The following is a 17,087-nucleotide window of genomic DNA, read 5'->3' on the forward strand; positions in this document are numbered from 1 at the left end:
GCCCGCCCCGCGCGCAGGCACTTCCGGGTCGCGCCCTCCCCGCGGCACTATGGGAAATGGAGTCTTCGCCACCCAGCAGCCTCCGCGACTCACAGAAACGGGCAGAAGGGAAGAACTCAGCGCCACTCTATGATCCTATTGGGATCCAGAGGTGCCCCGGCTTCTCTCTGAGCGCTTCCGGTTCCACCGGCCGGACCGGTCGCCAATGGCCGTGCGGTCTCCATGGGGATGGAAGATGGCGGCCCGAGGTACGTGCGAGGCCCGGCCTGGGCCGGCGGGGGGAACGCAGCTGCGCCCAGGGGAACCGTAGGGGGCGCGATTGGGCCGTTGCCCCCTGGTTGTGCAACCGGGGTTCCCTGGCTCGGGGGCCGGTAATCGGGGGGTTCCCTGGGCGGAACCCCGGGGGGGCCCTAGGTGTGGAGGCATCAGAAAGCTCCTGGGTCCCGAATCCTCGGAGGCGCTGAATTAAGAGGGATTCAATTGCGATGTCCCAGAATCGCCCCCCCCACCCCCGTAAATGTTGGCAGGGATTCGCCCTGATCTTCCTGCCCCCACCTATGTGCGATCCCCTAGTATTGTAGCCCCTCCCCCTGGGGGTGACCCAATTTGTTACCCCCCCCCACGTTGTTGCAATCAGAGAAGGCGGGTGGGGGGGCTGGCTCTGAAGTGCATTTCCTCTTTTCTTCTATGGACAGACTCATATCCCCTTCCCACGGGTGGGTAAAACCTCATCCCTGGTGTGGCAACGTGCCCCAGCTCCTATTCCTTGTCTCCTCCACCCTGCTCTGGGGTGATCCCGAGTCTCCAGGAAGGATCCCTCTGCTGCAGTCTCAGGCTGTGCGTGAGTTGCCCTAAACAAGATCACCGCATCGCTCTCTGCTCAACCCTGTGTCCCTTCACACCACTACCACTGTGACTGTGCCCCCGCTGGGTCCCAACCCCAAATGTATTTATGATCCTCCTCCCTTATGGGCATCTGTAACCCACCAAGATTCTGTCTCCTCTCATTCTTCCTCCAGGGTCATGTCCTCCCCACCCCCCTCCAAATGCATTCTCTGCCATAACCCTCAAGTAACCTGATCAGACAGAACAAGAGCTCTTGAGCCCTCTGACTATGACCCACAGGGTAGAGAGCACCCTGGTTAGGGCATGGCTCTGCATGGATCCCCTGAGATCCTCTCCCTGGTATGCCTGCAGCCTCTAGGTAGGAGAGCACCTGTCTTCTGGGTGAAGGGAGTCCAGGATTACTGCTATGACTCTTAAGGGTGTCCTTTTGTAAACATCTTTGCTCTCTAGCCCGGAGCTTGGTGCTGGGTAGCTGAAACTGAGAAGGTGCCATGGATTTGGGCCCACTGTTTGGGGGCATGTGAAGCAGTTTGGGGGAAACCCCTGGCCAAGCTGGGCTCTTGGTTGAGCTGCAGCTTCACTCCTAGGTCAGGTAGGCATTTGCCACAGGCCCTGCTGGAGACAGACCCCTTCTGATCTTCTCTTCCAGACTCCAGAGCTCAGCTGTAGGGAGAGGCTGTGGTGCAGGAGGGGAGCCTAAGCCCCTCTGGCCCTGAGGATGAGCTGGCTCTGTTCTCTGGAATGCACACGCTGAGGGCCCGCAGCCCTGGGAAAGGAAGATGCTCCGGACTAGTAACTACAGCCTGGTGCTCTCCCTGCAGTTCCTGCTGCTCGTCTATGACCTCTTTGTCAACTCCTTCTCGGAGCTGCTCCGCACGGCCCCCGTCATCCAGCTCGTGCTCTTCATGTGAGGCAGCAGGGACTAGCGGTTGGAACTGGGAGAGCTGGGTTCACTTCTCAGTTGTGGGAGGGAGTGCGGGCTAGTGGTTAGAGCAGGGGACTGGGAGTCAGGAGCCCTGGGTTCTCTTCTGGCTCGCTGCCACTGTGGCCAAGTAAATGGGGAGAAGGGGGAAGAGAGGACAAACTGAGGCAATGGAGTGCAGGGGGAGGACTTGGAGAAGGTTTTGTCCTCATTCCCCTGCAGTGTGCAGCAGTACCTGACTGCCTTCCTCTGAAGCATCAGTTACTAGCTGCCAGGGGGGAAGTGGGGCGTAGCTGCAGGGAGAATCTGGTCTGTGGACAGTGGCTCCATTCCCAGAGACAGCCTGTGTTCTTGGCACTAAGCCAAGTGTCTGTTACATAAAGATCTGGGGAGGAACATCTGTGTCTGCCCAGATCAATTATCAAAGCAGCAAATTACTGCACTAGGAGGGGCTGCTTCGGCTGGAGGAACCACCCAGAGCTGGCTGCCTCTCCTCCCAGGGGCCTGGTGCACGGTGTTGTTCCAGCACAGGCTTTGTGTTTTGCTGTGTAGGCCAGGACAGCTGGGACACCCCCTGGGGCAGAGGGCAAGGCTTGAGTTGACCACTGTGTCCAGCACATGGCCCCAGGGAGGGCTGTGGTCTCTGGAAGTGCTGTGTGCTCATGGCATCTGTCTCCCCGCAGCATCCAGGATATTGCCATCCTCTTCAACATCATCATCATCTTCCTCATGTTTTTCAACACCTTTGTCTTCCAAGCCGGCCTGGTCAACCTCCTCTTCCACAAGTTTAAAGGGACCATTGTCCTGTCGGCGGCTTACCTGGTTCTGAGCATCGCCTTCCATGTCTGGGTCATGGTAAGGCAGGACTGGGCTCTGGAGTCTCAGGGGGCGTAGGAACAGCTGTACGCATCTGTCTAGATGGGTAGCTCACCCTCTTCCGGAGCACCTGGGACCCTGGTGCATCTGGTATGATACCCATTCTTGTAGTCTCAGAACCACCACTGGCCGGATGTCCTGCCCCAGCTAGACTCCGGCCCATCTGCTCTGCTAGCCCCCCTTTGGCATGAAGGTTTAGAGAGGGCCAAAATCCCCTCGCACACCAAGCCAGTCCTGCCACACTCTGTAAGTGGTGTGTTGTCTTGGCCTCCTTCTGGAGAGCAGCTTATCCTGAGGGAAGAGGGCTGACCCCTGAGCTTGGAGAGGTCAGAGCTTCACTCAGGGCCCCTCTCGCCTTGCAGCTCCAGAGAGGGAGGATTGCTGCTCTGTGGAATGTTTCTGTCTCCCAAAGAGGCAGCAGTGCATCGCTGGAGAGAGTGGGGCACTCTAAGGAGAGGAGTGAGGTACCGGGAGCTGCCGCAAAGCACCCTTACACGCGGCCCCTCCCTGATTGGGGGATTCACCCATGTTTGAAGCAGGGGGATTGGGCCTGGAGTGGAGGGGGAGGAGGGACAGAAGCCCCACTTCCTCTCCTCTCCCTTGGAGGGAGCTCAGCTGGGCTCCGTGCAGACCTTCCCCAGCACCTTCCTCCCAGCTTGTGACAGAAAGCATTGTTCTTCCCCAACTCAGATCCTTTCTTTGGGGGCACGTGTGCCTCCCCAGCCTCCCCCTCTCTTCTTGGATATCGGCCATGGGGCCGGGCAGAAGCCCACCCCATCTGCCAGATTTGGGGAGAGCTGCTCCTCCCACTAGGCAGCATAGTCAGCTACGGCTCTTCGGGGACTTGACTGACTTGGGTCTGCGAGCAGCCCTCCCAACCACTTCAAGCAGAGTCCCCACTGCCGAGAGCAGGATCGGGGCCTCGCACAGCAGCCTGTTTCATGGCCATCGGCAGGTGCTGGTGTCCTGGGCCTTGTGTTCTCTTGATGCCATGGTGGGAAACGTGGCCGGGGGAGGCAACTCCACAGTGAGAGTTTATTTGGAGCGGGGATAGTTTGGGATTCAAAAATACATTTGAATCCAACTCCTCCCTTGGCGGCTGGGGCCAGAGGATGGCGGAGGCATCAGTTCTGCCCTCAGGAGCTGTCTTGGGAGTGATCACAATACTCACAGTGGGGAAATCGGAGGTGTTCACTCCTTAAGGGGTGGTGGAGTGGCGACACAGATCAATCTAGTGGGGTAGCCCACCCCCTCCTGGCACAGCTCCGGCCATTGGCCAGTCTGTTGATATCCCATCACTTCCTCCCAAAAGGATTTTGCTCCATCTAAAACTGCTCAGCAGAAGCCAGGCCCCAGAGAACACTGTCTGGCAGGGGACTGCTGGAGCTAGGGTGGAAACTGACCTGTGTCCTTAACTGTGGTACCCATGAAAGGGCGGTACAGCAAGAGCCTTTCCCTTTGAAATCCCCCTCCTTCCCTTTTCTGCTCCCACCTGACTAGCAGCTCCTGGTCTCACCGGTTCTGATCAGGGTCTAACAGATGAACAAGTGCATCCTGGGTTGGATCCTGTGCGGGAGCCCTAGGGAGCTGCATTTTCAGGGATGCCTGGCCTGGTCGGTACTTGCCCTGGAAAGCTCCGAAGCCTGCTTTAGAGTCTTGCTGGAATGGCTTCCCCACCAACAAGGCTAATCCTTGGGTGAGCAGTGCCAATGTCCATGCAAGGCATTACATGGGATAAATCCCCACCAGGAGCCAGCGCTCAGGGGTGCAGCTGGTCGCAGGAGCCACAGGCTGCGAGTGTCCGTCCCAGATTGGGTTGGAGCGAGCACAGCTGCTGACAGCTCTGCTTGTACCCTGCCCTCCTCGGAGAAGGGTAGGGAGGGTTGCTCTCCCTGCACCCTCAGGACACCCACCATCCCCTCCTCGCCACTCCCGTTAACTCTTTTCTGCCCTGTCTCTTAGGCACTGAACCCCCCCCCACACACACACACACCTTTGATCTCACCTGCTGTGACATTCCCAGTCTCTTAAAGGGCTAGCCCCACAAATCCCATTTCTCTGCTGGGGCTGCTGCTTGGCTCTGAGACGCTGGGGCTGAGCACTGGGGTGACCAGCTGGACGGGTCTAGTACCTGGCCCAAAGCCACTGGATAATAAACTAGCCACTTGTATTGTATTTGACCATTTGGGGCTGCAGAATATCAGTAATAAGAACCACTAATGCGCGTAACCCGATGGAGCAGGGCATCATGGTGAGGCACTGCCAGCCAGATACCAGCTGCCTTTGCTGCCATGAATGCAGCACAGCAGCCACCGTGGTCCCCCTCTGCCTCGCCCCCCCCATGAAACAGGGAGCCACAAGCATCATCTCCCACCTGCCTCCCTGCACAGAGGGTGACACCCGGGCACAGAGAGGGGCTAAGGGTCAAATCCTCAAAGGTATTTAGGTGCCTAACTCCCATTGAAATCAGTGGGAGTTAGGCCCAGCTCCTCAGAAGTATATAGGTGCCTAGGTGACTTGCCCAAAGCCACCGAGTTAGTGAGCAGCTGAGCTGGGAACCCAACCCAGATGTCCTGACTCCCAGTCCTGTGCTCAGACCTCCAGACCCTATCCCGCTAAGGTGCCAATGCAAGTAACTGGGAGGGCGTCTGCCTGGCAGCTTCCCCTGGCTGGTGCTGCCCATGGGCCATAGCTGGGCAGTGGGATTTAAGAGGATTTTCTGGGATCTGTGTTGGGAAGCTCGACTAGGTCTTGGTGTTCTGTATAAATCCGCTGATCTGATTAACCTTTGTGTGCTCCCTGAGCTGCTCCCTGGCACTCACACCCCCGCTCATAGGGAAGAGGAGGGAGATCTCTAGACAGCTGGGCCCCAGGGACAGACTCAGAGAGGGGGATGGTTCTTGTTGGGAAAAGGTTGCTTTGGAAAGTGGATCAGTACAGTGATGATGCATTTCTCCCTCTGCTGAGGGGCTCAGCCACTAGGGGGAGTCCTCTAGCCCTGGGGAGATAGAGAGCTGCTTCTCACTGGGGATCTGGAGTAAGTGACAGGGGGAGGTGACTGAATGGAGCAGCCCGGAGAAGAGAGGAGCAAGGAAGTGAGTTAAGGGGCCCAGCGTCTGAGCTCTGTGGTGGGCCGGGCAGGCACTTGCGTGGCCATTTCCTGCCCCTGATGTCCCTTGTGCCTCTCTTTCCTTCAGAACCTGCGCTGGAAAAACGCCACCCACTTTGTGTGGACGGACGGGCTGCAGGCCCTCTTTGTGTTCCAGCGGCTGGGTAAGGGCCAAGCTCCATCATGGACCCCAACACACAAACACAGACAACAGCCCCAAAGCAGAGCTACCAGAGCTGGCAGTGGGCTGACCCCATGGGCCTTCCCTGCAGTCTCTCCAGGCTGGACTTGGGGTGGGTTTGTTAGGGAATGGCAGCTCTACGTTCCCATAAGCTGTACCAACCCCTTCCCATGGGTGCTGGATCTCAGTGAGGCTCTATCTGTCCTGGAGGTCCCCAGGGCACACTGGGGTGATCCAGCAGATGGAGGATGGGGTGGGGGAGAGGACATTCCCGAGCCGGCTGTATTGTCTCACCTTCCTCTCGCTGTCCCCAGCGGCTGTGCTGTACTGCTACTTCTACAAGAGGACGGCCTTGCACCTGGGTGACCCCCGCTTCTACCAGGACTCCCTATGGCTGCGCAAGGAGTTTGCTCAGGTCCGCAGCTGATGGCTTCCTCCAGGACCCAGAGCCGTGGCTGGTCCGTGGCTGCTCCCAGCTGGCTGGCATGGTGCCCCCTGTTCCACCTGTGCTCTCTATCGGCTGTCTGAGAAGCCAGTGTCTCTCAAGCCTGGTCTCGTGCTCCATCCCACGAACTAAACAGGCTGGAGAGGTCCCATCAAGAGACGTGTCATCCTCGCACCTGCTGCTTTCCTGGTTGCCCGCTCAGGCTCTCCCTCATCTCCAAGACCTCATTCCACTCCCCTCTTCCAGATCAGCGAGCCACTCCTGCCCCTTTCTCTCTGGACCCAGCTGCAGCCTCTCTGAGGAGTGATCCGAAGTGCCAAGCAGGTTTGGCTCAGGACTCCTGTCCTGTAACTGCAGCGTGGCTCCTCTTCATCCAGAACAATCCTTCCATCAGCCCTACGCACAGCTCACTCGCCGCCTGACCAATGGGGTCCTGTCGGTATTGGCTCCATTTGGCCTCCGCTTTGCATATCTGGTGGGATGAGATGCCAGGACTCAGCCTGTCCTAGCCGCTCAGCATTAGGCCTGTCGTGGTGGTAGACCCTCCTTTTGTACCTGTGTATTTTTGTAAATTATGAGACAATAAATTGGCTTCATTTTCCAGAAACCTCCTTGTGTGTGCATGTTTTGGGTGCACCCTCCTTACCCCAGGCCCTGGTCTATCCTATGTGTCCCCCGCCCCCAAACACTGTTCTGTTCTAGCCCACATTGCAGCTAATTCCCATACTGGAGGCAGGAGTCCAATGGCCAGGACACACACTCTCCCTGCAGCTGCTGAGCTGTCTGTGGTGTTTAGGTTTCAGAGTAACAGCCGTGTTAGTCTGTATTCGCAAAAAGAAAAGGAGTACTTGTGGCACCTTAGAGACTAACCAATTTATTTGAGCATAAGCTTTCGTGAGCTACAGCTCACTTCATCGGATGCATACTGTGGAAAGTGTAGAAGATCTTTTTATACACACAAAGCATGAAAAAATGGGTGTTTACCACTACAAAAGGTTTCAGAGTAACAGCCGTGTTAGTCTGTATTCGCAAAAAGAAAAGGAGTACTTGTGGCATCTTAGAGACTAACCAATTTATTTGAGCATGAGCTTTCATGAGCTACAGCTCACTTCATCGGATGCATCGTGAGCTGTAGCTCACGAAAGCTCATGCTCAAATAAATTGGTTAGTCTCTAAGGTGCCACAAGTACTCCTTTTCTTTTCACTACAAAAGGTTTTCTTTCCCCCCACCCCACTCTCCTGCTGGTAATAGCTTATCTAAAGTGATCACTCTCCTTACAATGTGTATGATAATCAAGGTGGGCCATTTCCAGCACAAATCCAGGGTTTACCAAGAATGTCTGGAGGGGAGAGGGGTAGGAAAAAACAAGGGGAAAGAGGTTACCTTGCATAATGACTTAGCCACTCCCAGTCTCTATTCAAGCCTAAGTTAATTGTATCCAATTTGCAAATGAATTCCAATTCAACAGTCTCTTGCTGGAGTCTGGTTTTGTAGTTTTTTTGTTGTAATATCGCAACTTTCATGTCTGTAATCGCGTGACCAGAGAGATTGAAGTGTTCTCCGACTGGTTTATGCATGTTATAATTCTTGACATCTGATTTGTGTCCATTTATTCTTTTACGTAGAGACTGTCCAGTTTGACCAATGTACATGGCAGAGGGGTCCATTGTCTACAGCCAAGCTCTGCAATACAACCGCATTTGCTCCAACCCCTCAGACAGAGACAAACACCTACAAGATCTTTATCAAGCATTCTTACAACTACAATACCCACCTGCGGAAGTGAAGAAACAGATTGATAGAGCCAGAAGAGTTCCCAGAAGTCACCTACTACAGGACAGGCCTAACAAAGAAAATAACAGAATGCCACTAGCCGTCACCTTCAGCCCCCAACTAAAACCCCTCCAACGCATTATTAAGGATCTACAACCTATCCTGAAGGATGACCCAACACTCTCACAAATCTTGGGAGACAGGCCAGTCCTTGCCTACAGACAGCCCCCCAACTTGAAGCAAATACTCACCAGCAACCACATACCACACAACAGAACCACTAATCCAGGAACCTATCCTTGCAACAAAGCCCGTTTCCAACTGTGCCCACATATCTATTCAGGGGACACCATCACAGGGCCTAATAACATCAACCACACTATCAGAGGCTCGTTCACCTGCACATCCACCAATGTGATATATGCCATCATGTGCCAGCAATGCCCCTCTGCCATGTATATTGGTCAAACTGGACAGCCTCTACGTAAAAGAATAAATGGACACAAATCAGATGTCAAGAATTATAACATTCATAAACCAGTCGGAGAACACTTCAATCTCTCTGGTCACGTGATTACAGACATGAAAGTTGCGATATTACAACAAAAAAACTTCAAAACCAGACTCCAGCGAGAGACTGTTGAATTGGAATTCATTTGCAAATTGGATACAATTAACTTAGGTTACCTTGCATAATGACTTAGCCACTCCCAGTCTCTATTCAAGCCTATTTCCCCTTGTTTTTTCCTACCCCTCTCCCCTCCAGACATTCTTGTTAAACCCTGGATTTGTGCTGGAAATGGCCCACCTTGATTATCATACACAATGTAAGGAGAGTGATCACTTTAGATAAGCTATTACCAGCAGGAGAGTGGGGTGGGGGGAGAGAAAACCTTTTATAGTGGTAAACACCCATTTTTTCATGCTTTGTGTGTATAAAAAGATCTTCTACACTTTCCACAGTATGCATCTGATGAAGTGAGCTGTAGCTCACAAAAGCTTATGCTCAAATAAATTGGTTAGTCTCTAAGGTGCCACAAGTACTCCTTTTCTTTCTGTGGTGTTTAGTCGTTCCCCAGTCATGGATCAGGGCCCTGCTGAGCTAGGCACTTGAGAAACACAGAACAGAGATGGCTGCCACCCTAAAGAGCTGACAATCTAAGCAGTAGGCAGGAGACAATAAGACAATACCGGTTAGGGTGACCAGATGGCAAATGTGAAAAATCAGGATGGGGTGGGGGTAATTGTTGCCTATATAAGAAAAAGCCCCAAATATCGGGACTGTCCCTATAAAATGGGGACATCTGGTCACCTTGACTGGCGCTGGAAGCAGTAGGGTCTGCATTCCTACTGCACAGTAGGCATTACTGCATGGACTGAATAAGCAACTGCTGAATTCCTCCATCAGCCTGTGTTGGAGGGCTCGGCAGGGTGCAGAGTCTTGGTAAAGACCAGGGTAGAAGTTTGTATGGGGAATAGTGCCATAACATAGGGCAGGCAGAGTTACATATAGACCCACATAACACAGCCCTTGTTTCCCATGCCACCCCAATCTTGGAGGGGCGAGAACATGAAGCACTTGCTAGCCTAATGTTCTCAGCTGAATGGAGAAACTCTTCAGCTTGCCAGTAAGCTGTGTTTTCAGAATTGGTTTATTTCCAAGCTGCCTGCTCCAGAGCAGGGGACCTGGATGGTGTCTGGTGGTGATCAGAGCAGAGGGAGTACAGCTCGGGAGTTACTCAGAAATAAATTCCATAATTCAGAAGCATGGTATTTCCTTTTTCCAGACAGGCTGCACTGCTGAGCGGACGAGGTCGGAAAGTGACCCAGCTATGCTGCTTAGGGGAAGGGAATGTGGGGGTCCCTGGTGAGGAATGGGGATTACACCAATGCAGGGGGAGGGATATCTCCAAATCACCTGTATGGTCTGTGGGTCGGGGTGCCGAAGGCAGGAGCAGGGCATCATTGGGAAGCGGTGCCAGGGGTCGTTTGGGGACTATGAGGCCCCCAATATTAACCATCAGCCCCTGGACAGGAGGAGGAGCCAATCGCAGCGTTGCCAAGTCTCGCCATAAACCCCCAGCTCCTCGAGGCAAGAGGTCGGGGGAGCATCGCAATGTCGCCAGCTGCGTGTGTGCAAAGGGAACGAGCCGCGCAGACAGGAGACGGGCGTCGAACCCAGGTGTTAAACCAATAATCAATGGGGGGGCGTCTGAGCCTGCAGTCCCCCGTGGGGCCGCCCACGGCTCGGGGGCGAGAGGAGATCTCGGGACTCCGGGAGCTGGAGCTTTACGCAGAGCCCCAGCCCGGCCTCCGCCACCCAACGTAGCCCTCGCTGCTCAGGGCCCTGCGGGTCCTCCCGCACCATCGAACCGCGGGGCTGAGCCGGATGGAGCGGCGCGAGCCGCTCTGGCCCCGCACTTCCGCTTCCCCCTCCCGCGATCCCGGAAGCGATGGCGCTGGGTGGCAGTTTCCATGGAGATGGAAGATGGCGCCTAGAAGTAAGTGCGGGACTGGGGGAGGGGATCCCAGATTTCCCTCCTCCCCCGCCCAGCCCAGTGCGTGGGACACCCTCCCCAGGAGCCTTCACCGAGCACGGGGCGGCAGCATCCCTGGGGGGCTGTGCCACGTGACTCCTAATCCTTGCGGGAAAGACACGTGACCTCCCTATCCCCACCTTCGGGGGCGCACGTCCCCCTGCCCCACCTGCTACATGGGGTGCCACGTGACCCCCCCCACTTCCTTGACCACCCTGGGGCTGCCACGTTACCCCGTTCTCGCGGGAAGGGTCCTTGACCTTCCCCTTCACGGGGGGGAGGGGCACGTCCCTTCCCCCACTCCATCCCAGGGGGGCCACCTGCCTCTGCTTCCCCCACCCCATGGACGGAACTGTGCCCCCCCCCCAGCCCTGTTTCCCCCGATTGCCTCCAAGCCTATCTCCCCAGGTGGTGATGGAGAGGGTGTCCCTGCCCAATCGCCCCCTCCTGCACCTTCAGGAGCTGGCTTAAAAACGAAATGAGCAGATTTTCTCTCTCAGGAAAGCACCGGGCACCTCCCCACCCAGATCCACTGCCCCCGGCTGGCTCAAAGGGTGCTGAAAAGCAGCTCGTCCTCAGAGCCCAGGCCTGGAAGCCTCAATGCAAAGTACAGAGCTACAGCCAGCAGGGGCTGGGATGAAAACAGTCAGGAGTCAGGCAGCGTTAGCTTTGGCACTGAGATCCATTCTCATCACAAACCTGATTACAATCTATCGGTACCTTGAAAACACCGCTTACTACAGGGTTCTGTCATCTTATAGACTTTAAGGTCCAAAGGGACCATCATGATCATCTAGTCCAGGATGGGCCAAGTTTCACACCCCGCTCCCTGGCGGAAGCTCGAGGGCCAGATTAAAACATTTGAAGGGCCTCATGTGGCCTCTGGCCCGTAGTTTCCTCACCCCCGATCTAGTCTGACCCCCTGCACATTGCAGGCCACAGAACCTCACCCACCCACCCACTCCTGAAATAGACCCCTAACCTCTGGCTGAGTTACTGAAGTCCTCAAATCGTGGTTTAAATACTTAAAGTCACAGAGAATCCACCCTTTACAGACATATTCCTGGGAACTTTATTTCACCCCAGTCAGAACAGAAGACAACAGCTATGGGTCTCTGGCTTATTACTTCCAAAACATCATGTTCTGCTGCTGAAAGACCAGCCCACACAGCTGACAGCTTGTCTGCCACATCACTGCTGTTGGAGTCCATGTTTCACTTTGGTCTGAAGCACCAAGCAACTAGGAACAGCCAGCTTGGAGAGTCTGCGAAACCAGCTCCTGCTGCTGAATTTCACTCCTTGCTGCCTGACACCCAGCTGTAAAGTAGGGCAGGTAGCACCCTACTGTGCAGCTGGGCATGTGCAGGAGCTCTTTGATCTTAGCTGGACCTGCTGCCCTGCCAGGTTTTCTTTTTAAATACCACTGTCCTGTTCTCAGAAATCCTCTTCCTGCCAAGAGTGGCACCAAGCAGAGGGAGAAAAACCAAAATATAGTGGGGAAAGCTCCTGCCTGCAGACAGAAAGTGGAGAGGCTTAGAGACCCACACTGCCTGCTTCTAGCAGAGAAGAGCTGACCACGAACCAACGGCTGGAAGCTGAAGCTGGACAAATTAAAATTAGACAGTAGGCCCATGTTCCCAACAGTGAGGGGACAGACCACGGGCAAAAATGACCCAGGGAAATGGGGGATTCACATCACCTCTCTGGAAGATGCTTTAGTCAAACACGTTACTGGACTCATGCCAGAAGTGAGGTCAGCCCCAAGTGGCAGCTCACCCAGCCTCTGGGGTAACTTGGCAACCTGTGCTATACAGGAGGTCAGACTCAGTGATCCTTTCTGGCCTTAGACGCTGTGAAATCACAATAGCACCCAGCAGCCCCAGCTGAGACCAGGGCTCCATTGTGCTGCACTAATGCATTGCGAGAACCAGCCCCTGTCCCAGTGAAACAAAATAGACAAAAGCTCGGAGAAAGGAAGGATTCTTATCCTCATTTTACAGATGGGAAACTGAGGCCCAGAGAGACTCAGCGTCAGATTTTGAGGTGCCTAAAGAGGCAGGTGGGCACCTCTCTACATCTTTAGGTGCCTACATCTGTTTGTAAGTCTGTGCTTAGTGGCTTGACCAGGGTCATGCAAGGAGCCTGTTGCAGAGCTGGGAAGGGATCCAGGCCAGTACCTTGACCACCTATCCTCTGAGTCAGTCCCTTGTGTTCAGCCTATCTCAGAGAGACAGACAATCCCTCATCCTACGAGGACGGGGCTCCCATGGGGAGTTAGGGGTTAATGCAGCTCAGGCCCTTCTGGCTTCCTCTGCCCCCTTTGTAGGGAAGAATGAGGGCGGCAGGCCTGCATGGGGAGCAGCACCTTGCCCATTCATGCTGTTCATTTGCCCATCCCCTAGGCCGCCAGCTCTCCTCTACACCCCTGGAAATCCTGCTCTTCCTCAATGGATGGTATTATGCCACTTACTTCCTCCTGGAGATCTTCATATTCATCTATAAAGGTGAGTTCCCTCCGCTGCCATTCCAGCCTCCATTTCAGATCACTAGGGCTGCCCGCTGTGCTGTGCCATCAAGTGCCACTTGACTGAGGGCAAGGCAGGCAGGACAAGCCCAGTGGTGTGCCAGCTGACTTATTGCACCCAAGACCCTCAGGCCTCTCAGCCCATGCATGCGTTTCAGCTACTCCCAGCCCGTTGCAGGGCTGCGTCTGGTGGGAGGAGGAGTAAGAGGAAGCCATTAGCATTTGGCTCTGATGCTGAGCAAGGGCCAGGACCCGTTAGATGAGCCTCTCTCTGCGCTGCATTTCTGTGGTCCTGCTGGCACCTCTCTGGGGCTCTCCCCAGACTTGCTGTCCCTGGAGGAAGGCCTTCAGGCTGAGAACCACTAGCTATTCACGGCCATCTCCCCTTCCTTAGGAGCCTGTCCTGGGTGAGGGACAGTGACATGCCAGAAAGAGGGTTTGGGGGCCTTGCACTCCTCCTGAAACAGGTGACTTGTGTTCACAGGGCTGCTATTACCATACCCCTCTGCCAACCTGGCCTTGGATCTTGTCATGCTCTTCCTCTACCTCGGCATTGAAGTCACTCGGATATTTTTTGGTGAGTGCCTAAGATTAACAGCCAGCTCTGGAACAACAAGGCGAGCAGCCCCTTGCGGGCAAACACCTCTGAGAGGGCTGGACTGGTGCCTGATTTCATTGGGCCGCCAAGCAGCCAGCACATGACTGACTTTTGCTCACTCAGCTTGGAGATGGATCAGTGCCTTGAGCTGAAGAGCTCTTTGCCTGAGCCATCCAGGTCCCTGGACCGGGGCCAGATTGGAGCCAGAGCCCTAGAGAGGAAAGGCTCCATGTCCCATTCCCTGCCCTTGGGCTGGATTGGAGCCTGTGTCCTAGAGGGGATAGGCTCCATATCCCAATCCCCCAGCAGTCTGTCCCCACAGTCGTGCCCCTCCAGGAAGCTGCGTGCGTGACTGGCTGCAGGGTAGGGATCAGTTGCCTTACTAACTGTGCCACGTGGCAGGCTCCAAGGGGAACCTGTGCCAGCGGAAGGTGCCGCTCTCCATCAGCCTGGCCTTGACATTCCCAGCGGCCGTGATGGCGGCCTATTACCTGCTGCTGCAGACCTACGCCCTGCGGCTGGAGGCCATCCTCAATGCCATCCTGCTGCTCTTCTACGCTGTCGAGCTGCTCCTGGGCATCCTCACCCTGGCCTCCTTCTCTAGGTACCCAACCCCCGCCCCTTCCTGCCCTGAGAAGCAGCAGCACTGGGAGGCAGTGGGAGACTGAGCAGGTGTGGGCAGGGTCTGGAGGGGTAACATGGGGCAGGGGAGGAGCTGGGATGGGGAGGGAGACAGGATCCAAGGGGTGAAAAAGCACTGGGACTGGGGGAGACTGGACCATTCCTGGGCTAGTGGAAATGAGGGAATAACTAGGTAATGGGCAAAGAGGGAGGCTGTGGTGGAGACAGGGTGAGGGAGGGAACGTGGGGAGAGAAAACGCTGATGATACAAACAGGAAAGGCTGGGCAAGCGGCTCATGCACATGCCTGGGGATCAGGACTCCTGGGTGCCATTCCTGACTGCCCTGCCTCGGTTTCCTCATCTGCACTCCTCTCCTCTGATTGGCTGCCTCTCCCCACTACGAAGACAGATTCACGGGAGGGTGGGGAAGCAGTTGGGGTGATAGGGTTGCCCAGGGATGTGAGGGAAGCTGCCCCCAGCCAGAGCCCTGTGCAGGGTGGGGTTGGAGAGGCTGCTATTGACGGCCAGGCTCTCTCCTGTTTATCTCCCTCTAGGGTGGACTCGTACTAAAGCTCCATCCAGGCTGTTCCGGACCAGACAAGGCTATGCATTGCCCCAGTGCCTGGGACCGAGGCCACGCATTCCCTCCCTCCACAGCTGGTCTGATGGCAGTGTCCCAGCCCCTTGGAGCAGAGCTAGACCCAGCCACAGCCTCATTCCACATCAGCCCCTCCTGGGCAGGAAGCCACCGCTGGCGTGCCCAGCGACTTGGAGAGAGACTGTAACTCGCATCCCAGACCTGGCGCCTCATGAAGCAGCCATTCCATGTGCCCAGGCATCACTCACCCGCTGCAGGCACCGCCCTCCCCCACCTGCCAGGCATTGGGGGGGAAAGGGGGGAAGAGGCTGCTGGGAGGTGTCATGGATCCCATTCTGGACCCTACAGCCAGGGCTTAGAGTTTGTCCGAGCCCACGCACACAAGGCCAGGTGGCCCCTGGCCCAGACCACACCCCCAGGGATCATGCCTGCACCTGCTGTGTCCTCCCATTTCAGCATGGGGGCGGAGGGGCAGACACCCAGGGCCCCCCTGTAAGTATTAATAAGCTCCTGTCTATCGCATGTGTGCAGTGACTGATGGGGAGGTGCTTGCACCCGCTCCCCCAGATTCAGTGTTGTTTGCTGTAGCAGTGACTCGTGGCACTTTTTCCCCTCCTCTCGCACCCTCCGAATCAATACTATTTTCCAATAAATATTTATTTTTCTGCTACTGCTGCTGCCTGGAGCCTTTTCATTAGAGTAGGGCTTCCCCCAGGGGACTGCAAGAAGGCACCTCCCTCCCTGGTCCACTAGAGGGCAGCAACAGCCACCTCCTCCCACTTCAGAGCACATGAATGCTCTCTGCTCCACATAGCACTGCTCTGGCTTGGAGAAGCCCCATTAACTCGCCTCCCTCCCCATGGGCCACATCTCCTCCCAACAGCCGGCTCCAGGTGGCAGGCCAGGCCCATGTCAGCCTGCACTGTCTGCCCCAGCCCGGACCCACTCTCCAGTTAGCAGGAGGGATACTGATAGTGAGGAGAGATGGGCAATGACTGGGTGGCAGCAAGAGGGGAGGGGTCCCAGCAATAGGCTGGCAGTGGCTGAGACAGTGGAAGAGAAGTTTATTTCAGGGGCTAGCAACCCTCAGTAGCGGAAGGGTGTAGCAGAGGCTGCGTCTGAGGCCCCTGCCCACAGGCGGCCCCCCGCCTCCACCACCAGGTACTTCTTGTTGGGAGCCTTGAGCACGAGGCAGCTGGAGGAGACGAACTGGAGGGAGAAGTTGCTGGGGTGGTCTTCACTCGCCATGACCAGCCCGTCCTTGTCCAGACTCCAGTACTTGTTGGCTGCAGGCCAAAGGGGGTAGTTAGGGCCAGGTGACATGAGGATCATGGCGGAGGGGGCAGCCAGCGTGAAAGGCACACTTGGGTGCATGTTAACCTAGGGAGGCTTCCGCAGGATGTTACGGGTGGAATCACTCCAGGAGATGCACACCAGAACCTTGCTGCAGAGCGGACACTAGCTGGGGCCAGCGTGGACTCTGCTCCTCGAAGGATTATGGGAGAGGCAGGGGGCGCTTCCCCCTTTCCTCTGAAGTGCTGGCTACTGCACCAGATGGGAAGGGGAGGAGCTGGGGGCCTTCAGCAATTCATTGACTGTGTCCCCAGTGACGGAGGAGGGCATTTCCAGCCTGGGCAGGGGTACCCTGGGCAACCCCACTTCCTAAGACATGGCCAGGGGCCCCTTCTCCCACCTCCAGTGGGGATCCCCTAGTACCCCCATCCCCAGGGATACCCCAGTGGCTGCACATCCTCATCACCCTGCACCCCCACAATCCAGCCCCTGGCATGGATACCCTGGTACCCCCCCATGCCTAGTACTCCCCAGCCCATTGTATCCCCAGCCTCCTGGCGTCTCCACGCCCAAGCCCCTGGCAGGAACCCCATGCCGCACCGACTCTGAAGTGGCAGAAGCCGTCCTCGCTGAGCGTCAGGGTGCTGGCATCGTAGGCTGGCCGGTTCCCGTCCAGGCGCTGCGTCCCAGGGAACAGCCCCACAAAGCCAGCCTCGCTCTGCAGGATCAGCAGAGGCCGGTTCACCAGCAGCAGCAGGAACT

At 56.0% G+C, this 17,087-nt stretch overlaps 2 protein-coding genes across 6 annotated transcripts; both read left to right on the forward strand.

Moving 5' to 3' along the window:
* The first annotated feature begins 42 nt into the window (after positions 1 to 42).
* On the forward strand, positions 43 to 6,979 carry TMEM138 (transmembrane protein 138). Of its 4 annotated transcripts, none has more exons than XR_012639815.1 (6): positions 43 to 248; positions 696 to 837; positions 1,496 to 1,753; positions 2,452 to 2,734; positions 5,842 to 5,917; positions 6,249 to 6,303. XR_012639815.1 is itself a non-coding variant. In XM_074954636.1 (6 exons), exons 3-6 carry the CDS (start codon positions 1,626 to 1,628, stop codon positions 6,359 to 6,361), a joined length of 489 nt encoding a protein of 162 aa, XP_074810737.1. In that variant the 5' UTR covers positions 53 to 248; positions 696 to 841; positions 1,496 to 1,625; the 3' UTR covers positions 6,362 to 6,979. The 4 variants fall into 4 exon arrangements, 3 of the variants coding, with proteins under 3 accessions (XP_074810737.1, XP_074810735.1, XP_074810736.1); XM_074954636.1 differs by having other exon boundaries at positions 53 to 248; positions 696 to 841; positions 2,452 to 2,623; positions 6,249 to 6,979; XM_074954634.1 differs by having other exon boundaries at positions 53 to 248; positions 2,452 to 2,623; positions 6,249 to 6,979.
* Positions 6,980 to 10,565: 3,586 nt separating this feature from the next.
* On the forward strand, positions 10,566 to 15,655 carry TMEM216 (transmembrane protein 216). Of its 2 annotated transcripts, XM_074956868.1 has the most exons (5): positions 10,566 to 10,654; positions 13,093 to 13,194; positions 13,699 to 13,791; positions 14,215 to 14,416; positions 14,989 to 15,655. In XM_074956868.1, the coding sequence occupies exons 1-5, from the start codon at positions 10,642 to 10,644 to the stop codon at positions 15,002 to 15,004; spliced, it is 426 nt and encodes a 141-aa protein (XP_074812969.1). In that variant the 5' UTR covers positions 10,566 to 10,641; the 3' UTR covers positions 15,005 to 15,655. The 2 variants fall into 2 exon arrangements, with proteins under 2 accessions (XP_074812969.1, XP_074812970.1); XM_074956869.1 differs by lacking the exon at positions 10,566 to 10,654 and having other exon boundaries at positions 12,710 to 13,194.
* Positions 15,656 to 17,087: the final 1,432 nt, after the last annotated feature.

The sequence above is a fragment of the Natator depressus genome, chromosome 6 (assembly GCF_965152275.1).
Source record: "Natator depressus isolate rNatDep1 chromosome 6, rNatDep2.hap1, whole genome shotgun sequence".
Lineage (NCBI taxonomy): Eukaryota > Metazoa > Chordata > Testudines > Cheloniidae > Natator > Natator depressus.